Source organism: Pseudorasbora parva, chromosome 13 (assembly GCF_024679245.1).
Source record: "Pseudorasbora parva isolate DD20220531a chromosome 13, ASM2467924v1, whole genome shotgun sequence".
Lineage (NCBI taxonomy): Eukaryota > Metazoa > Chordata > Actinopteri > Cypriniformes > Gobionidae > Pseudorasbora > Pseudorasbora parva.
Genome location: NC_090184.1, coordinates 6544853 through 6568083, shown reverse-complemented (window position 1 = coordinate 6568083; position 23231 = coordinate 6544853). Strand labels below are relative to the sequence as shown.

At 39.9% G+C, this 23231-nt stretch overlaps 1 protein-coding gene and 1 pseudogene across 1 annotated transcript in view; both read left to right on the top strand.

The window, feature by feature from the left end:
• Positions 1-23231, top strand: part of bmp1a (bone morphogenetic protein 1a) — a 123836-nt gene that overhangs the window by 22167 nt on the left and 78438 nt on the right. Inside the window, exons 2-4 of the mRNA XM_067413045.1 lie at positions 14160-14273; positions 15633-15773; positions 19610-19727. Of these exons, the coding sequence (XP_067269146.1) occupies positions 14160-14273; positions 15633-15773; positions 19610-19727 (373 nt within the window). The remainder of the gene's footprint in view (positions 1-14159; positions 14274-15632; positions 15774-19609; positions 19728-23231) is intronic.
• On the top strand, positions 14544-14660 carry LOC137039357 (5S ribosomal RNA; annotated as a pseudogene).

The following is a 23231-nucleotide window of genomic DNA, read 5'->3' as shown; positions in this document are numbered from 1 at the left end:
TTACCCCACTTTATTATTAATAATGAAATTCATGGTACGGTAATAACATATTTTTACTGGGATATTTTGTGAAATTTTACATAAATATTTCCATTTTGATAATATTATTTTCATGGCATTTAAATAGATTTTAAGTCCAAAGTGTTTATTAATCATTTAAATAATATTATATATAAAGAAATGTTTCTTAAGCAGCAAATTGTCATTTGAAGACTGGAGTAATGGTACTGAAAATCCAGCTTGGATCACATATATATTTAAAACTATATATATATATATATATATATATATATATATATATATATATATATATATATATATATATATATATATATATATATATATATATATATATATATATATATGTGTACCGCATATTTGCAGGGTCCACTAAATCGGAATCTCACACACGCACACACACTCACACACTCTTTAATCTGCTTGATACACCTAAAGAAGACATTAAACTCTGTCAGGGTCTTCATGAATGTGAATAGTGCGTTTACATTTCAGAAGGTTTCACAGTAGTAGCCATGACAGGTATTATCATTCGCAGCTGCCTTAAGACCCCTAGGCTAGACTTTCCCACTGTTTACCTGAAAGATGCTGAAGGGCTGAAACCTCTGATATTGTGGGTGGTAACTTTAAGACCTGTCTAGACCTCACATGTTATCTCCTCCGGGCTTTGAATAGAAACCAGTCTAGGTGAAATGGGTGTCAAACTGGCTTTTGTCAATGAAAGTGTTGTTGTATTTGGAGCCAAGATGATTGTCGAGAGGGGTCAGGCAAAGAAAAACGTGTGAGAGAAAGGTTTAACCAGCTGGACCTGGAGCTGCGGCACAATTAAACGTATCAAGTCTTAAGCGTTCAATCCTAATCCATCTACAGTAAAGCTTCTGTTGTTCTCATTTAATTGCTTTTACTCGCTGTCCCCCGACAACAAATGTCTCTCCATGGGTGGTGGAGTGTGAGTGACAGTCATAATTGCGTAGATTACACCAGACAGCCTAGAGATGATGATTAAAAGGTCTTGCGCATATTGAGGTCTTCCAAAATGGAAATTTAAGCTTCCTGAGTGTCAGTTTTAGACTGATATATCTGCCATTTTTACTTTACTGGCATTAGAAAGTGTTACCAATTTCCAAATCTACTGAGCCTTGTCAGTGGATAAATGTCTTTGTGGAATTTGAGTAAATAATTTGTAAAATAAATGCTCTTTTCAATTGCTTTCAGACATTTTGAGTAAATCTAATTTTCCCTCATAAATTGTGTATATTATTCATGGCACTCTGTAGAGATGGTCAATCTATATCATCATTCAGCCAAAGGAAGTGCTGATGTTTTTAGTTTAAATTTCAGTGATTATTTTAATTTGGCAACAGCAGTTTTTCTTCAAACACACATACCAAGGGCCATTAAGGCCCCAATAACTTATTATTGAACAAACTAGTGTGACGTAATTTTTGTTTCAGTTTGTTGTTGTTGAGGTAATTTCTGGAGGTCAAACCAATATTTGGAGGAAAATAAATTAATACTTATTTTTAGCAAGGATGCTTTAAATTTATCAAAAGTCAGTAAAACATTGAATTGTAATGTTACAAAAATATTTCTATTTCATATAAATAATGTTTTTGAACTTTATATTCATCAAGGAATCCTAACAAATTACATTACAAATATTGAGCAGCACAACTCTTTACAAGTTTGAAATTAATAATAAATGTTTTTTTGAGAAAATCATTATATTAGAATAATTTTTTGAAGGGTCACGACTCTGAAGACTGGAGTAATGGTGCTGAAAATTCAGCTTTATGTTTTAAACTATATTAAAATAATACCGTAAATGTAAACCAGAGTATTACTGTATTTTAATAAATAAAACAAAATAGCCTTTGTGATCAGAAAAGACTTCCAACATTACAACATTTTTGAATGGTAGTGCAATACATATGTTTATTATAGAAACCGTTTGCTTTTGTGTGTTGCATCATCCACACCACTAGGTGTCAGTAAAGTCCCAGATTATTGTTATATCAGCCAGCACCACAAAACAAAACATTACTGAGAGCACCTCTTAAAGGCCAAAACGAACATGAAACTCCTGGTATCTTATGTTACAAAGAATTTCTACTTGCAATAAATGTTGTTTTTAACTTTCGGTTCATCAAGGAATCCTGAAAATTGTATCATGGTTTCCACCAAAATTCCACCAAAATATAAGCAGCACAAATGTTTTCAGGATTGATAATAATAAATACAATTTTCTTGAGCAGCAAGTCATTGATTTATGATGGATCACGTGACACTGAAGACTACAGTAATGGTGCTGTGAATTCAGCTTTACGTTTTAAACTATATTAAAATAGTAAAGAATTACTGTAAATGTTAATAATAAATCACAATATTACTGTTTTACTCTATTCACATGCAGCCTTGATGAGCATAAGAGACTTCTTTCAAAAACACTACAAAATGTTACGCTAGTGTAAACGCTAGTGTAAAATGTGTTTAACAAACTATTTGCTTTTGTGCGGTGCTTCATCCACACCACTAGGTGTCAGTATAGTCCAAGATGATTGCTATATCAGCCGGCACACACACAAAAAAATGACAGAGCACCTTTTAAAGCCCACAACAAACCAAAAACTCCTGGTAGTTTGAACCCTACATTGAACAGTCCCGTCTCTAAATAGTCTTTTTTTTTATTTTGAAACATTCACTCAAGATCCTGCAGTCGATTCGGAGGATCTGCTGCAGCTGTTGAGTGTCTCTTTAATGAATGTGTCTGGATAAAGACCAACAGCAAACCCCAATCTGTCACCGCGCTCCTTTATTCCACTTCATCAAATACGCCACATCTTTTCTCTGTGTCTTTTATAGACCATCTTTTGGTAGGTTCACTGAAGTTCATTAGTTCATGGCCATTGTGTTCCAGATTTGTAACGCGAAGCCTTTTAGGCCTCGTGCGATGAGATTCTGTGACTGTTTAGGCCTTGCGCTCCGATAAGCTCTTTTTCATTTCGGTGTATAGAAAGCAGGAATTCGAGCTAGAGAGACAGAGAGGATTAAAAAACGGGAATCCCTCAAGGACATACGGATAAAATGCGTCGAAATGAAATGAAACCAGGGAGGTTGGGCTGCACTTGTTCTCGCTAGTTTTGGCATCTGATGGGGCACAATTACACGCTAGATTAAGGGGCTTGTAGAGATACGGAGGATTGCGTCCCTCCCTCGGGAGGGTTGAATCCAGGATCTCTAGCGGACTGGAGGAGGCCGATCTGCCTGTCTGTTTGGGCCATGTGTCGCTGGCATTGCTGGTGTTTGTGCCTGTGGAGTCCAGGTTCTTGAGATCAAACAGAGGGTGGTGGCCTAGCAACTGTTTGTTTCGGTTTTCAGTCGTGGCAGTGAAGGGGGCTTTTTCTCCTATGATTGTTTTGGGTTCCCTTTATATACCCTTATTCTCTCTCTCTCTCTCTCTCTCTCTCTCTCTCTCTCTCTCTCTCTCTCTCTCTCTCTCTCTGTGCTGTGGTATCTGGCACCAAGATGTTAGCAGCAGATCTTTTAAGTCCTGTAAGTTGCGATGTGGGGCCTCCATGGATCGGACTTGTTTGTTCAGCACATCCCACAGATGCTTGATTGCATTGAGATCTGGGGAGTTTGGAGGCCAAGTCAACGCCTCAAACTCGTCGTGCTCTTCAAACCATTCCTCGGACCACTAAGGCCAGCCTTTGCTCCCCACGTGCATCAATGAGCCTTGGCCGCCCATGACCCTGTGGCCGGTTCTCCACTGTTCCTTCCTTGGAGCACTTTTGATTGATACTGACCACTGCAGACCGTGAACACCCCACAAGAGCTGCAGATTTGGAGATGCTCTGACCCAGTCGTCTAGCCATCAAACTCAATCTCTACGCTTGCCCATTTTTCCTGCTTCTAACACATCAACTTTGAGAATAAAATGTTCACTTGCTGCCTAATATATCCCACCTACTAACAGGTGCTGTGATGAAGAGATAATCAGTGTTATTAATTTCATTCGGTCACAATGTAATAACCGATCTGTGTGTGTGTGTATATATATCTCTCTTACACGAGGAGCACTGTGATTGTGGCTGTATATCAGCAGGCTGTCATATCCTTTTAAAAAATTATTATTATTTTTTTAAAGGGGATTTCCAACAACAGCGCTAACAAATTATTTTCTCTGACTCACTCATAAAGACATACTGTATGTTACATGGTTTTATCACTCATAATTATGTAACTTTAAATTAAGTCCATTTCACAATCACTAATGGACCCTTTCTCAATACCAAACACATCATAAGCACAAGCAAATATTTCAAACATCAAAAGCACACACAAGTCGAACTTACAAAACAGACCTCTAGTACAGTATTTAAGTTAAATATTAATATTGATACAAACAGTGAAACATTTCCAGTGCTGATACCGGGGGAATATCCCAAAGATCTCAGCCAATCAGATTCGAGAACCAGAATTTATTTTTGTTTATATCCATATTTAAAATCAGTTTCCACAAAAACGCTAAGCAACACACAGCGGTTTTCAACATTGATATTAATAACAAATATTTGATATTTTATTTTAGGCAGATAGACTTGTTTTTTGTTTCAGATGTATTGCCAGAAGATATTTAACTTCCGCAGAATTATGTTTCTTTATGCTTTTATCACAAGCTGATTTTCTTGCAACTGTCAAAAGTTATATTATGTAAAATTATTAAAAAATTAACATATGTGATATTTTCTCAGGATGGGACAATCTCGGTCTTTATTTGTGATCACCAGATAACAATTTATTCCTCATTTCACACAGTAAAGAGTGAAAGACATCTGCCTGCATCTACGGTCTCTGGAGCGTCTCCATGTTTTCACTGACATCTGGTAGCTGGCTCTTATTAGAACACGTTTTGAAACCATTTGGAGATCTCACACACTTTTCCAGTCAGATTTATTAATGCCACGCTATATGGCGTAATCACTCGCTGTCAGTTCCTTCTCTTTCATCCAGACTCTTATGTGTGTGTGTGTGAGGTATGTTAGGGTTAGCGCGAGGATCTTTTGGTCTTGGCATGTTCCTCCAGATCTGTCTTCTGAGCTTGTCTTGTCTTGTCAGGGAGAATTTACATCTTTGTTTTGGTCAGTGTTAGAATACAACCTCACGTAAAGTCATTTACTAGAATTATTCTCATGTGAGAGACTCTCAGAGAGAGTGCACTGTAAAGTTTTCCACTGAATAAATACCTTCTCACTCTTTATATTCGGTGTCATTAACTACTATATACTTACATTCAAAATAATGGTTAGGTACAGTGTGTTTATGTTGTATTGCTGTTAAGATGAGAGACTGGTACAGTTAGGGACAGGTTTGTTGGGATGGGTCGGTTTAAGGGTTACTTCAGCGATTAACATATGGCTTTGTATCAGTAGAAACCCTGGAGTATATTCAAATGATTGTGCCTGGACACACTAGTAACAAATATATATGGTATCTGAATCATTTTTGGTTTGACTGTAGTAACAAAAGTAATAATGAGTTTAGAAAATATGATTTGAAACCCTTTTGCTTCCATAATGTTTGTTTTCGAGCGAGGGTTATTCAGGATGAAAAAATGAATGACATAATACAGGTCATCTGTAAGCAATGAGACGATTTGTTTCCTATTTGGTTCATTTTGCCAGTTTGCTTTGGTGATTAAAACCATCCAGTTAAAATCATCCAATTAAAAAAATGGTCCAGTTATTGCAACAGAACGGACGATATGATCAAACTATTCATCGCGCAGCTGTTGTCTTTGGATCCGCGTCAGTGTGGATTCTCTTCTCCTCTCATGGCCTGTGGTTGTCTGTGTGGATGTGGAGCTTGAGAAGCAAAACCCTATCATTTGAGCTCTGTCAACTGTTTTTAGTTCTGTTTTTAGACGAGAGTTCAGTGAAGTGTGTCTGCAGACCTAGAGAGCTCAGGAGAGACTGAAATCACATTAGGGATTTTTCTAACAGGTTCTCCTAACAAAGTGCGCTCTTTAACACTTGAGCGTCCAAAGGAGTGTTAACACTGACCGCGCTTTGTACACAACGAACACTTATTTTCTGTGGAAGTTAGTAAATTGATGTGACATTGAGCTCATTAGCTTTTATGAAAATGTGCTGCGATGTGATGTGACAGCTACCAATGGGTATGAAAAAAATGAAAATTAGCCCATGATTTACTCGCTCTCAAGTCATCCTAGGTGTATATGACTTTCTTCTTTCAGACGAATAAAATCAGTTATATTAAAAATGTCTTGACTAATTCAAGCTTTATAATCGTAGTGAATTGTTGGGTCAAGTCCATAAAAGTGCATTATGGGACTTTTTTAATATAATATATTATTTTATTTCATTTTAACTCTGACCGTCTGATTTTATAAAACCCTTCTGAAGCAAATTGGCACGTTTGTGTAAGAGAAATATTCATATTTAAAGCTGCACTATGTAATTTTTCCGTTTGCTGGAGGGCGCCTATTCAAAGCAAAGGCGTAGTTTGATGACGCCAAGTGTGAGCGCAGTATCTTGGGACATGCGGTCTTCACCTCACAGCCGGTGGAAAATAGGACTCGGGCAGAAATCACGTTCATGGATGCGGTTATTAACGTTACTGTAGTGAGAAGCAGAGCAGGACCGAGTGTTGTGGAGCTGAGCACGGCCGCTGGATTGATTGTTATACAAACACACGGCTCGCAAGCAGCGGGACTTTTATTATGACGGGACACAGTTGTCGGCGCCATTTCCGCTTTTCCGTTCATGAGCACGAAGTAACGCAGCTCTGTTTATCATATTAGATACCGTAATAACTTATTGAGCAATTTGAGCTACAGTAGCTCGTCTGTTTGATCGGACCACACGGGCCAGCCTTGGTTCCCCACGTGCATCAATGACCCTGTGGCTGATTTTATTAGATAAGTGTGTTTAAACCTTTTAACATGACCTGGGTCCAAGCTAGATCATTTACTTTATAAAGCTTTAAATGGTGCACTATGTAGTATTTTTGCAGTAAAATATCCAAAAAGCACTAGTGTTATATATTTTGTTCAGTTGAGTTGTACAATATCTCAAATGTTTCCAACTATTTGTAAATTGTGAGAAAATTGCTATTTTAACCAAGGAGCCGGGACGACTAAGGGAGTCGCCCGTCTGTTGCATCATATCTGCGTTACCCTCGGTTTCCGGATTTATTTGGCAGAAGGGCTTTACTCTTAGCAGTGTGAACATGTCACAGCAGCCGCTGAGCGAACACACAGAGTAACGTCATAACACCCTTTTAACTACTTTGTAATGAAAATCTTTTCTTATCTTGACAAAACACATAATTTCTTGACAAAACACATATCATTTGAAAGGTCTCAATGTTCCATATTTGGTGACTGTTTTATGATGGAAGTGATATTTGGACAGAAATGTACAGGAAAATACATCAAATAAACAATCAATGGAAATTGAATGACACCCGGTGGCTATTTTTGGTATAGCACCTAAACAAAATCTCATAGGGACTTCAATTTTTGTGATATCAACTTCAAATTTGGAACACAATTTGGTAAGACATATAGCTTTGATTTCATAGTAATTTTTGAGTAAAACATTTTTTTGTAAAATATTTATTTTATATAAATTAAATAATATTTTATACTGTATTTTTCATTTTCAATAAATTAAACTTCCATAACTTTTCTATAATTTTATATTTTGAAATCCTTTCACTTTAGCAATAATCTGCTGATTGTCATCTTTAAATCAAGACCAAACTTAAGTCTATATTCCAAAGCATTCATGAATTACAGTCCTTTAAGTTTGGATAGTGCATTTTCATGACTATTCTCAAAAAGGGGGGGGGCGACAGTTAAAGGTTTAAATTAAAGAAGTCATTGGGCACCTGCCAGGTTTTGGTCAAAAGTAGCATATCCAGGTTTGCTTCAGTGATGTCATTTAGAGCGAGTGTTCAATAGCGCACATTGCATATTTGAAAAGCAATGTCACAGTTTCCAAGGACAGGATCGAAGCGTACAGGTGAAGTTTTCAAAGTTGACGTAGCGTAAACATTTTAAACGGCGAGAGGCACTACACTTTTTCCATAACTCATATACAGAAGGCTGTTTGAATCGGCAATCGAATTTCCTGATAAAATGGACAGAATACTTAAAGGGTTACTTCAGCGATTTAGCATATGGCTTTGTATCAGTAGAAACCCTGGAGTATATTCAAATGATCGGGTACTGAACACGCGCTGTATGCCGCGGCCGCACTTACCTCAGCTCTCATGATGAATGTAATCTGACTCCTGCTGCGTTTGTGCCTTGACTCTCGCTCGGCTCACACACATTATATTGAACAGACACGTTCAGTTTTTAATTGTAGTATCTGTTCTCTAACTGAACTGATTTTATGAAAATGAACGCGGTGGGAAAGTAATCCAGTAATCTAGTAGCGGTGGCCTTGGGAATGGCCTCGTAGGGCAGCGAAGCAATGCATTCTGGGAATTGTTGTCTTTCATCCCCATGAGACAAAAATACATTTTCTGTCTTTTCTCAGTCTAGAACGAACCAAATTCAAAAATAATGTCACATTTCTACTACATTAATGACCTATTTTGAATATAAAGCTTAAGGCTAAATCACTGAAGTAGCCCTTTAATATGTTTGTGTGTGAATTTTGGAATGTAAAGAAAATTTGCGGCGTTACACCCCTAGTTTTATTTCCTCATTGCCTCATCAGTTTTGTTTGAGATAAGCAGTAGCCTTCTCTGCTTTATTAAATTAAATTGCACAGTAGCCTATAGCTCAAAACATTTCGCCCCTTTGCTTTTTTTTGTTCTTTGAACCTTACTTTTTAAAAAGCACAGCATGACTATAATAATAAAAAAAAACTAATGTACTTTCTGTGCAGACAGGCAAAGAGCAACAGAACATTTAATCAGCCGCTTGGTTTCTATTTCCGAAGTTGCTCTGCGTAGCCACGCCCACCATGATATTTCATTGGTTCAAAATCCCTCTCCGCATATATGACTGTTAAAAAGTTTGGGGTCGGTTTGATTTTGGTCTGTTCTGTTCACCAAGGATGCATTCATTTGGTCAAAGCCACAACAAAACCACACCATTGTGAAATATTATTACAATTTATATTTTAAAAAGTAATTTATTCCTGTGATCAAAGCTGAATTTTCAGCATCATCACTACAGTCTTAAGTCACATGATGAACTCATTCTAATAAGATGATTTGCTGCTCAAGAAACATGTATGATTATTACCATTCAGTTGTGCTGCTTCATACTTTTTTTTTTAGAAAACATGATACATTTATTTTCAGGGTTCTTTGATGAACAGAATGTTACAAAGAACAGCATGTAGATAAAATATAAAAGATCTGTAGCATTATAAGTCTTACTCTTTACTATGGCTTTTTTGTTCTCAATTTAACATTTGTTTTTGAATGTTATATATTGTTATATATTGACATTTTGTTGAATAAAATTATTAATTTCTTACTAACTTTTAAAGAGTAATGTATCAAACTTTCAAACTGACATTTATTTTGTGGAAAGACAAAGTAGACCTACTTGTCCTTGGAAAGTGGGTCAGAATATTAGTAGATCATAGCTTGGCAAGCTAGCGTTCCAAAGTTGCTTATGAGTGTTATGTGTGTGACACCAATAAATAAAGTATCGAAAAAACTCTGTTATAACAACACAATGGCAGCAGACTGTTTGGTGAAAGAATAATTGGTTCATTGTGCTGTGCAGGAAGCTACAGGTCTCTGCCCCACTGCCCTCCTGCCTCAGGCCGGGTTATGAGGTGACTGGAGTCTATTTGATCCGACACACACACACACACACACACACACACACACACACACACACACACACACACACACACACACACACACACACACACACACACACACACACACACACACACACACACACTTACACTTTATTTGCCCTATCTTTTTACTATCTGCCTCCTGGAATAGACAGTAAATCTTGCAAACATGCTAATGTTCATAGGCTTTTAAAAAGAACCCAGCCTCGGGCTTCAGTCTCTCTTCTCTCTCTCACACACACACACACACACACACACACACACACACACACACACACACACACACACACACACACACACACACACACACACACACACACACACACACACACACACACACACACACACACACACACACACACACACACACTCACACACACACACTCTGCCACAACACTTTTCATATAGAAGCAAATAGCCTGTGTTATGAGTCTCGTAAAGTCTTTCTCTTCGTTTTTTTCAGTCCTCATTAAGTAAAAATATGTGTTCCACTTTCCAGGTGTTGGCTAACTAAACAGTGTGTAGCATTTTCTTGCCCAAGCAAGATGTAGTGCAGTATTTGGATATCAATTACTGCGATTATGACTAAGATACACCTTTTTTGATACCACTGAAATACCTTAGGTTGTGCTGTTTCATAAATCTTACTGACCCCAAACTTTTGACAGTAGTGTATGTTCCTGTACATGATGTTTTCATTTTCAAGGCCATCTTGAGCAGTTCTGGAAAACCATTTAATGTTTTGAAAGGCTTCATGTGTTTTTCTCTGTGCCTTTAACTGGCAGATATACTGTCACCCTTAACTTACTCACTGGGGCTTTTAAAGCTATGTTCTCTGTAAAACCGCTTTCAACAATATTTTTTGTGGGCTGGAAAATCTATACAAAATTTGAACTGTTTTTCTTTTAACGGCTCAAATATTGAACAAAAAGGTTAAATGTCAACTGAATGCAAAGTGAATATTAATATAGATATAATATTATACATACACATTATGAATAAGTGAATAACACTTATCTCTTTATCATGGCACCTGTTAGTGACTATTAGGCTGCAAGTGAGCATTTTGTCCTCAATTTATGTGTTATAATAAAGATAAATGCCCAAGTGTAAGGATTTGAGTAAGTTTGACAGGCCAAATTGTGACGGCTAGACAACTGGGTCAGATCATCTCTAAAACTGCAGCGCCTGTGGGCTGTTCCCGGTCTGCAGTGGTCAGTATCTATCAAAAGTGCTCCAAGGAAGGAACAGTGGAGAACCGGAGACAGGCTCATCGGCGGCCAAGGCTCATTGATGCACGTGGGGAGCGAAGGCTGGCCTGTGTGGTCCAATCAAATAGAAGAGCTACTGTAGCTCAAATTGCTCAAGAAGTTAATGCTGGTTCTGATAGAAAGGCGTCAGAATACACAGAGCATCACAGTTTGTTGTGTATGGGGCTGATTAGCCGTAGACCAGTCAGGGTGCCCATGCTGACCCCTGTCCACCACCGAAAGAGCCAACAGTGGCACGTGAGCATCAGAACTGGACCATGGAGCAATGGATGAAGGTGGCCTAGTCTGATGACTCACATTTTCTTTTACATGACATGGATGGCTGAGTGCGTGTACTTGAGGAACACATGGCACCCGGATGCACTATTGGAAGAAGGCAAACCGGCGGAGGCAGTGTGATGGTTTGGGCAATGTTCTGCTGGGAAACCTTGGGTCCTGCCATCCATGTGGATGTTACTTTGGCACGTACCCCCTACCTAAGCATTGTGTCAGACCATGTTCACCCTTTCATGGAAACTGTATTCCCTGGTGGCTGTGGCTCTTTCAGCAGGATAATGCTCCTGCCACAAAGCACAAATGGTTCAGGAATGGTTTGAGGAGCACAACAATGAGTTTGAGGTGTTGACTTGGCCTCTAGATCTCAATCCAATTGCACATCTGTGAAATTTGCTGAACAAACAAGTCCGATCCATGGAGGCCCCACCTTGCAACGAACAGGACTTAAAGGAACTGCTGCTAACATCTTGGTGCCAGATACCACAGCACACCTTCAGGGATCTAGTGAAGTCCATGCCTCAACTATGACAAACACAATGATGTTATGTAGTCATAAAGTTATGCCTGATCGGTGTGTGTGTGTGTGTGTGTGTGTGTGTGTGTGTGTGTGTGTGTGTGTGTGTGTGTGTGTGTGTGTGTGTGTGTGTGTGTGTGTGTGTGTGTGTGTGTGTGTGTGTGTGTGTGTGTGTATGTATGTATATATATATACATATATATATATATATATAATATAATTATTTATATCATTTATCACGGCTTTAGTATCAATAAATTATTTTATTTAATTATTTAATTATCATTTAATTCAATTTTTAAATAGAGATCATGATTCTGAATAGAATAATAATTAAAAAAAAAAAAATACTAGAGGTTTGGGCCAAATTATCGCGATTGCGATCTTTAAATTATTAATCATGCAGCTCCTGTCTCTATACATAACAATTTACAGCTTACTTATATTTTAGGAAGGGTTCATCATATTCCATCAGTTTTGTCATGCTTCACTGATGTGTGCTCGAATTCAGAACAAAACAAACAGACTGAACAAGCAGACTGAAACCCCTGGTGTGAAAGAATTTAAAATTGGACTTCAGGGGAAAAAATAAATGCCAATAATGTGAAGAATATGTTTACATTCAATTATAATTCATTTATTCCGTCATCGCACACATTTGTGTTAATTAGCCACCCTTGAATCTGAAGATTCTGTTGAGTCTCTCGGTCCCAATCAAAGCGGCGATGCTTCTAAAGATGCAATTAGTCCCCGTCGAGCTAATTAAACTCTGCAAATGCAGCTATTTCCATGTAGGTCACCAGCGTCCCGTTGTGTAGATCATTAGAGGTGTGCAGTCGTCGTCATATCTCTTAACTTCCCAACGCTAATCAGCTTCTCTCTTTCGAGGGATGATTTATTTATCATGGCACGAGCGATGACCTCGGCTATAAATGGCATCATAGATGATCATTAAAAAACGACGAGGTGTCTATCAGCTCGCTGGATCCTGCAAGCTTGGAGGGGGTTGTCTTTAAATAACTGTTTGAAGATGTGCAGCCTGCTTAGATTTCACACCATCCGCTACTAACCTCAGATGCATAAATGCACAATTAATGTGAATGATGTGAAAACACTGTCATTTTCAGATCATGCTAAATAAATAATTTGAAGTACAAATGATTGATTCATGATTATGTTTAGTAAAGCAAGCATCACTATTACAATTGTTCCTACTTGAGGTTAGTAATTTATTGAACTAACTACTAACCAACAAATCACCCAAATACAACTTACACCTCCCTAATGGGGAGAAAGCACAGTCCAGGGCAACAAGCCTGGACAACAAAACCTGCCCAATTGCTAATTAAAAATAGGCCATTTGTTAATAATTATGCTCCGGTTTTTCTACCCCCGGGTTTGTGGTCGCTTCAACCAGCGGTCTAGAAAACTGGAAAACCGCTGGAAAACATTGGACTTGGTAACACTGGTAGTACTGGAACTTGGAATGGCACATGGGCAAGTCATCTGTACCATAGACTGTAAAAAGATATGGACGTAGTGTCCATGACGTCCCCCATAGGATTGTAAAGAGCTGTTCTTTCGTTGCCATCTTTGCTTCTCAATACTCAAATGACTTAAAATGATGCTTCCTTGTTTACTTGCTCCTACTTCCTCAAGTCTGTGATCTGGAAATTAATCAAACTCAGCCATCTTGAAGGACATCTCCATTCTTTAATCACACCATGAGCACCAAATGAGGAGTCATGAGTGAGGGGGTGGAGCTAAGAGGCGAGGAGAGGAACCTAGGGAAAGAAATGCGGATGCACAGATAATAAATGAGAACCCATAGACAACAGTTTGGCACAGGACTGAAAACAAAAAGAGTATAAATAGGGAAGGAAATGACGAAATGTCAGGACCGACACTTAACCTGAACCAAGACTACACTGAAGTGTCATGATCCAGACACCATGTCCCAAACATACGCTCACACAAACACAAGAAAACACACGAGTGTTAGGATCCTGTCTAAAAATCAAGAACGAGACCAATCTAGGTGACAGGACACTGACAATTTTTGATTTGTTTAATTAATTTGAAACCCATGTTTGTCATATTGGCGATATAGATACTAAATCTCTCTATACCATAGCATGTCTCCATATAATCATTGTTTGAAAAATGAATCATCTATATAATCATTGCTTCTGAAATTAAAAGCGCTCTTTATGTTTGTTTCAGTGGCTTATCTTGGAGACATTGCACTGGATGAGGAAGATATGCGCATGTTTACAGTGGACCGGATTGTGAATTTAGCCGAAAGAACGGTCACAATTCTGAATCACACTGATACAGGTAAGTGTGTATGCCTGTGGGAGTTTGAGTGTTTGTGTTTGTGTTTGCGTGTATGTTGGGAATAGTTTATATTCAGACTTTTTGTCAGGTTTTATGGGCACTCAAGGACTCTGAAAGAGAACTCAAACCCATAGAGAAAATCCTGTCAAGAAATAATTCCCACATTTCCAAAACAACTGGTTGCTGTTGAAATATGACAAATGACATTCATTTTTCTCATAATTAGCCTCTAGTTTTATAATGTTTTCACCCCGGAAGATCGGAAAGTTTGCCAGCAGCCATATCACCCTGCAGCCCAAGACTGGTTTCCCACTGAAGCTAAGCAGGGCTGAGCCTGGTCAGTACCTGGATGGGAGACCAAATGGGAAAACCAGGTAGCTGCTGGTAGAGGTGTTAGTGAGGCCAGCAGGAGGTGCTCACCCTGTGGTCTTTGTGGGTCCTAACACCCCAGTATAGTGATGGGGACACTATACCGTCAAAGAGCACCATCCTTCGGATGAGACGTTAAACCGAGGTCCTGACTCTCTGTGGTCGTTAAAAATCCCAGGATGTCTTTCGATAAAGAGTAGGGGTGTAACCTCGGCATCCTGGCCAAATTTGCCCATTGGCCTCTGTCCATCATGGCCTCCTAACAATCCCCATATCCTGATTGGCTTAATCACTCTGTCTCCTCTCCACCAATCAGCTGGTGTGTGGTGAGCGTTCTGGCGCAAAATGGCTGCCGTCGCATCATCCAGGTGGGTGCTGCACATTGGTGGTGGTTGAGGAGATTCCCCCCTTCTATATGTAAAGCGCTTTGGGTGTCTAGAAAAGCGCTATATAAATGTAATGAATTATTATTATTATTATTATTAAAATGATAAATGTCACTGATTTAAATTAGGGTACTTTTACACGTCAAAGACGCATTAAAAACAGAAAGTTTTTTTCTTTGCGTTTTTCATGTACAGATGACAACGTTGTTAAAATGATTTCCGTCCACACGAATCCACGAAAATGGTTAAAAATGCTGTAGTCAAGTAGTTGGCAATCTCACTTTTGTAAAGAAACACTGCACGCTTATAGACTGAACATGCAAGACAAATGCTATTGACGTCACCGTTTTCACAAATTCATGTTTTTTTTTGTTTACACTGAGAGTAACTTGCACTCCGGTTGCCACATGCTAGTGGAACAGGCACATACAATTTAGCAAAAGTGGATTAGAGAGGACAGCTTATTTATTTACATGTAAGTGTAAGATGTGGAAGTTTAAATGTAATCTCTCTTTCTCTGCAACTTTTGATGATGTGATGAGGATGTTCCAGACTAACGGTTTCACAATCAACCATCTGTTCATTTTGATGTTGGAAATGGTAGGTTCACCTTCCAATGAGACGAGTCCAAACAATACGCCATCCAATGTGGGATCCCATCGCAGGAAGAGGGCAGCAACATCCAGACCTGAGAGGGTGTGGCCTGAGGGTGTCATTCCTTATGTCATCAGTGGGAACTTCAGTGGTAAGTCACGTTCACATAAACAGCTGTTCCATGTGGAAAACAACAGCATATGATTGCATTGTATTTTAGGTTGTGGCAAGCAGGGCGGAGCAGAGGAGAATCAGGAAGGATAAAAGGAGGAGAATGAGAGTGAAACTTGGACCAAGCCTGGACTTCTTTATCTCCCTTAACTGTTGTCGTTCCTCCTTTTATCCTTCCGGAGCTCCTCCATGAGACTTGTGATTGGTGAGGTGCGCAGGGGATGCTCATTAGCATTCACGTCTACAGCCTTTCTCCGCTCCCACGGATCTCAGCCCTACCCTGCTTCCCACGTAGGTAGAAAGGATTTGTGGAGGAAATCACACATTCCTGCCTAAAATCAGTCAGTACAATCGAGCGCGCCTTGCGCACATAAGGGGCGTAAGGGGTAACAAGTTCCTAGAACATTTGGAGAAAGTATCCGGATTTTGGTGTGTTTACGCCGCAGAAACTAGGAATGATTTTAGTTCTAGGAACTCCTTTTGGGGGAGCTAATTTAGCTCCTGCTTCAGAGTCGGTCTAACCCAGCACAATACGAACTACCAATTATGTAAAGCCTAGTTCAGACTGCACGATTTTCAAACTCGTCGGGTCACTGCTCTTTTCACACTGCATGACTATCTGGGGTATCATTTAGTCACTGCTGTGTTCACACTGACCGATGGTTTGACGACAGAGGAGTTCACACTGCATGACTGAACAAGAGGAGGAATCTCTGACAACTCTCTCTCTCTCCGGGGCGCAAACTACGTTTCCCAACTACACGTGCGATGAGACAAGTAAACAACGCGAGATCACACGTGCGTCAGACCGGAGTTCTCGCGCGAGACTTGGAATTGTTATTAAAAATAATAAAACTGCACAAATTTAGCTTCAAATTGTTTGTGTGCTGATTTGTGGAGAAAAAGAAAAAAGATTATGGCAGAAGAAATTGTTGGAGGATTATGTTCTGCAAAGAGAGTTTGAGGTAAATAATTGTGTAATGTGCTGCTGGTGCGGCTCGATATGCAAATGTTTTGGCTTTGTTTCTGTTTAATAGAATTGTAAATATATCTATTAAAATACTGATATTCTGCTCTATAACTCCTCCCTGAACCTCCCACTGCCCTGTATCTCACTCTTTCATTGGCTGTCTGTCATCGCCAATGTAATTTTCAGTCAGCACGCAGTTCACACAGCAGGAGTTTGTATCGCCGACAGGTCCAGATATTTAGCATGCCAAATATCTCACCGGCATCGGCGACTCGTCGGCGATTCTCTCTGATCGCATCTTTGATCATTCACACTGCGTGTTTGTCACTCGTGTACACGAGCACCGATTTGCCTGATCTCGGGCATTTGCCGGCGATTTCGCAAAATCTGTCGGCGACTCAAAATCGGGGCAAAAATCAGGCAGTGTGAACTAGCCTTAAGTGTACGCTGACTGGCCGAACAAACATGAAAGTCCCCAAAGTCTGGTTCGGTTGAATAGTGTGAGTGCTCCGTACCGTGCCCGGGCGCGGTTCGTTTAGCTGGCCCTGGCCCGTTTGGAAGAGGTAGGCCAGAGGTTTGATTGGGCACCAAACTATTTCTACTTGGATTCCAATAAATTAAAGTATATTTAGGTTTATAATGGTTATCACCTTATTGATGAACATGAATTGTAATTTGCGAGTAAAGCTGCACATTTTTCCATCAAAGCCATCTCACATAAAGCCTCCGTAATAATCTTCTGATACGTGCAGTGCAGTCAAGTAAAAATCGCTGAGCGGCATAAATGATAAGTCTTCTTGAAAACAAAAGTTGCATCGTGAATGGCATAAGCGTACTCCAGTCTGGTATGTTAAATGCAAGTGTGAGCGCAGGCCAGCGGAGGAGTGTGGAGGGGGGGCAATCGTGCTCGGGCACGGTACAAAGCAACAGTGCCTAGTGTGAGTACACCCTGCGTATACGAACATGGAAACATCTCAACATATACGCTAAAGAGAAAATCCAACACGACTTTGAGGGACATGATTATGATATTCTGCTCAGCTAGTGACATTGGACATCAACCACATGGCAAATACTAATACTTTTTTCACATACTTTCTACTTGATTTGTATAACATCTCAGTTCGTAACAGTTAAACAGATCGTAAACGTTCTCAGCACCGTCAAAATAATGGTCCGCCGCACCGTCAAGATAAAAGTCACACCAACAACAAGTGCGTCTTACGTCACTTCAGAGTTCCCACTGGTGGTTTAAATGCAACCAGGAAAAAGCTCCCAGGGGAACTTTTAGTTCTCTGGTAAACCACCTACCTAACTAAGTTCCTAGAACTACCAGGTGCGAAAGCCCCTCTAAATTAGCCTAGAAATCTAGACGCACCCTAGCGGCAGCAAATCTAATCTGCCCGTGAGTATCGTCTAGCAACTCTCAATACCCTTCTGAGCTGTATTCGCCTAACTCTTGCCGGGCCAATCACATCGTGTATAGAGTCGGTGGGTGGGGCCATAATGACGACGGCCGAGTTGCGCTTGTGTGCTTCTAGTAAACACAGAAACTGGCGAACGGCGGTCTTTCGAATCCGCTTTGACCGCGACTCTGGAAGACTTGGAGTTAAGCTTTTCTCTGAGAAAAGAACAAAGAACGGCACTGAAGTCATTCTTAAGAAGGGAAGATGTGTTCGGAGTTTTGCTGACCGCATACGGCGAATGTTTAATCTATCAACAAGCTCTGCTTCACCTTCGTTGCTCTGGTTGGTGGTAGCGCTATCCTATCGTGTGCAGAGGGAGTTTGTGTGACTTTTGTGTGAGCTGTGTTTAATATGTTACTACAATATTGACAATAAACAAAGACCCTTTTTTGCCTGCAAAAAATTGCTGAAAGTGCACTGATGGTGACCGCACATTTAAGTTGTCATGAAACAGAAGTTGCGATAGTTATTTTTTCCCTATTGTGACTTATCTGAGTGAAACGGCGTCTTGAACAAGAACAAATGTAGGGCGTGACTTTATTTTGTCCATGGGGAATAGATTGGAAGGTTGTGGTTTGCTATTGATGGATCTCATGTGAGTGACAGGTTGTCACTACAACCAACCAGAGCAACGTGAAGCGGAGCAGATAGGTTAAACTTTCGCCGTATTCGGTCGGCAACATTTCGAACACATCTTCCCTTCTTAAGAATGACTTCAGTGCCGTTCTTTGTTCTTTTCTCAGAGAAAAGCTTAACTCCAAGTCTTCCAGAGTCGCGGTTAAAGCTGATTCGAAAGATCGCCGTTCACCAGCTTCTGTGTTTACTAGAAGCACGCAAGCGCAACTCTGCCATCATTATGATAAGCCCCGCCCACCGACTCTATACACGATGTGATTGGCCTGACCAGAGTTTGGTTTTTACAGCTCAGACGTGTATTTAGAGTTGCTAGACGATACCTGCGGCAGATTAGATTAGCTGGCGCTAGGGTGCGTCTAGATTTCTAGGCTAGTAATATTCCATAAAAAAACAAGAATTGTCAGTTTTAGTTTCATGGTGATTTTTAAATTCACCCTTTATCTGTCAATTCAGAATTCATTTCAGAAGAGCAAATGGTAAATGTGATCATATTAACTTATTCCACATTATTTGGATGCTTTTTCTTTCTCACAAAACAAAACACCTAGAACGGTTGAATGAACAAATACTGTACATATAAAGGCAAATTATCAATAGACAGTTGATGCTGTGACAAACTTGCAATGTTTTTGCCCCTAAAAATTTCAGATATTTTGCTATTGTGATTGAACCTTAAAAAAAAACAAAAAATTGATATCTTGCTCACTCCTAGTCTGTGTGTGTGTATGTGTGTATGTGATACAGGTAGCCAGAGAGCCATATTCAGACAGGCAATGAGACACTGGGAAAAACACACATGTGTGACATTCATTGAGAGAACAACAGAGGAGAGCTACATCGTCTTCACCTATCGGCCGTGTGGGTAAGTGTGCGTGTCGTAATGAGCTTGTTAGAGGATGTGTGAAGCTTCACAGGGGTGTGTATGTGTTGATGTGTGTCCATGTCTTGTGTCAATGTGAGAGAGTTTCCACAGCAGGAGAACGAAACCTTTGACTCTTCCAGGAAGGAATCAAGCTTGTTTCTCTCGCTCATGTGGAGCCTGTGCTTTTCACTCTTTTCTTTCACGTCTCTCCTCTTTCTTTTCAGTCTCTTCCTGATTTATCGCTCAAGTGGTTTTCCATCCTCTTCATCCGATCTGTTCCTCTATTCCCGCTTATCTGCTTTGTGTGCCAACAGACGGATTTGTGTGTTTGTGTGTGTGGGCCCTCGTGTCTTGACCTTACGATTACTCTTCGCTTCGCTGAGGAAGCACCAGCCGACTGTATCACACTGTTCACCACGGGACAGTCACCTGAGCTTGTGTGTTTTATTCTTACACAATGGCTTCCCGTAGATACTTCAATAGCATGGCAGAAGTTCAGACCCCAGCTTGACGATCACATCCGCTGGAGACAAATCAGCGCCCTGGATACCGTGTTGGCATGTCGGTTTTGCTCTTAAGCTGCTTTTGTCTGCTTAAAAACAGGATTTATTTTGCTCTTCTGAAATACTTGTTTGATGAACGTTCATTACTCAAAGCTCCTCCCCAGACCACACAGACCATTTATAGAAAACAAGGGCCAGATTTACTAAACAGCGCAAATTAGTGTGAGAGTGCAATCCCATAAAAGCACTAATGGGAGTGGAAAGTTCTGCAGGTGACTTTACTGACAATGCGCACATTAAAGATAATTTCAATAATGACCAACACCATCTACCAAGAGCAGTGCAAATTAGCATCTGGTTTAAAACGTGCTTGTTTTGGGTGGTGCAAACACCATTAAATTGACGAGCACAAAGCTTAGTAAAACACCTGGTATGATTCATACTCTCCTCCCATAAATACTGCATATGAAAGGGAAACTCCTACACATGCATATGCATTAAGTCTAGACGCAAAAATAGGCTACCTCTATCCACACCTTTTTAGCACTACTTTTTTACTACGTGTCTTTAGTAAGTCCTGACAGTAGTTTTAGGGTGCGTTCACACTTGTAGTTCGGTTCGTTTGGTTAGTTTGGTCCGGACCAAAAAACAAAAACAAACATAATAGTCCTGGTCCGCTTAGCGTTCACACGGGCATTTTTAACAGCGAACCTAAAGTTACCGAACCAAAGGCACAGGGAGACGCTCACAACCTGATTGGTCGGTTTATATGACGTAGAGGCTCGTTTACCGAACATGCAAAACAATGCTGTGTGCGGATTACACGCGCGGGCATTTTATGCGTGTACATATGGCATTATTTTTTACCAGAGAACTCATGAAGAGCTCATGAAATGTTCACAACATTCAAAACAACGCTGGGTGCTGGATTAAACGCGATCATTTTATGCGTGTAACACATATGGCATTATTTTTTTACCAGAGAACTCATGAAGAGCTCATGAAATGTTCAAAACAACGCTGTGTGCCGGATTAAACGCGATCATTTTATGCGTGTACATGTGGCATTATTTTTACCCGCTGAGAACTCATGAAGAGCTCATAAAATGTTCAAAACATTCAGCAGCAGCAGCAGCAGGATTTCCTCCGTTGTGCAGAACAGAGACGGCCGTTCTGTCGTCTGCACCTGCTAATAATGGGCAACACAGGAACTTTGATGAGAAGAGCCAGGTTTGCTTTTTGTGTGTTTTTTCTAGCATTTTCGAAACATGCTCGTCTGACCAAATATTGATTAGGCACTTCCTCGTTGCTCCACGTTTGCCCTCTAATGTTAAAGTTACTCATTTTGGATAACGTACACCGATCTTTCCGCGTCGTCAAATCAGCTGCATTATGCGTGGCATCTTGTGACATTATACGTCCGGTTTTTGGTCCGTTTACATGTCTTTGGTCCGTGTTGCGTTCATATATCAATCGAACCGCACCAGAGTTCGTTTGAAAAAACAGGACGTAATGTCACAAGATGCGACGCATAGTCAGCTGATTTGAAGATGCGGAAAGATCGATGTATCCAAAATGAGTAACTTTAACTTTAGAGGGCAAATGTAGAGCCACAAGGAGGTGCCTAATCAATATTTGGTCCGAAGTGCATGTTTAGAAAATGCTAGAACAAACGCACAAAAAGCATACCTGGTTCTTCTCATCAAAGGACCCGTGTTGCCCATTTGACGGTATAGACGACAGAACTGCGCCGTCTCTTTTCTGCATAGAAAGCTGGAAATCCTGCTGGTGTTTTGAATGTTTTGAACATTTCATGAACCATATGTACACGCATAAAATGATAGCGTTTATTCCAGCACACAGCATTGGTTTGAATGTTCGGTAAGCAAGCGCCTACGTCATAAAAGCTGACCAATCAGGTTGTGAGCGTCTCCCTGTGCCTTTGGTTCGGTAGCTTTAGGTTCGCTGTTAAAAATGCCAGTGTGAACGCTAAGCGGACCAGAACTATATGTTTTGTTTTTGTTTTTTGGTCCGGACCAAACGAATCAAACTAACCAAACAACAAGTGTAAACGCACCCTTAAATGCCAAAAGAGGGTTTGCACTGGCACAAGCTGTTCGTAAATCTGGCCCTAAATTGCAAATGGATGTGCCATTTAGAAATCATCATGAACAGCAATAGCTGTGTTTGTGTCTGCATCTGCACTTAAATCACTGCATATACGAGGTTGAAAAGTCGCTGTTTGGATTTAAATAAGCAAATGCTTAAAGGGTTAGTTCACCCAAAAATAAAATTGATGTCATTAATAACTCAGCCTAATGTCGATCCACACCCGTAAGACCTCCGTTCATCTTCAGGACACAGTTTAAGATATTTTATATTTAGTCTGACAGCGTATCTAAGTGTATGCACACTATACTGTCCATGTCCAGAAAGGGAATAAAAACATCATCAAAGTAGTCCATATGAGACATCAGTTAGTTCATTAGAATCTCTTGAAGCATCGAAAATACATTTTGGTCCAAAAATAACAAAAACTACGACTTTATTCAGCATTGTCTTCTCTTCGGGTTTGGTTCTCAATCCTCAAATTAAGATTCAAACGGTCATGAATTTGCGGATTGATTCATGATTCGGATCGCGTGTCAAACTGCTGAAATCACGTGACGTTGGCCATTCCGAATCATGAATCAATACGCTGATTCATGACCGTTTGAATCTTTATTTGAGATTTGAAAACAAATGCGTTACTGTAACTGTTCCAGTTACTGTAGTTACTCAGTATTTAACTAGAGTGTAACAAAGACCCCTTAAAATAAAGTGCAACCAAATTTCCTTTGGGAAGTCAGATTCAGTTCACGCGTACAATGCTAGAAATTAAAAGTGAGACAAATGCATAAAAAATGATGAATGATTTCCTCAATGAACTTGTTTCCAAATGAAGAAAGTCAGTCATACTGACAGAGACAAATGTAACGGACTGTTTGCTTTCTCACTGTTT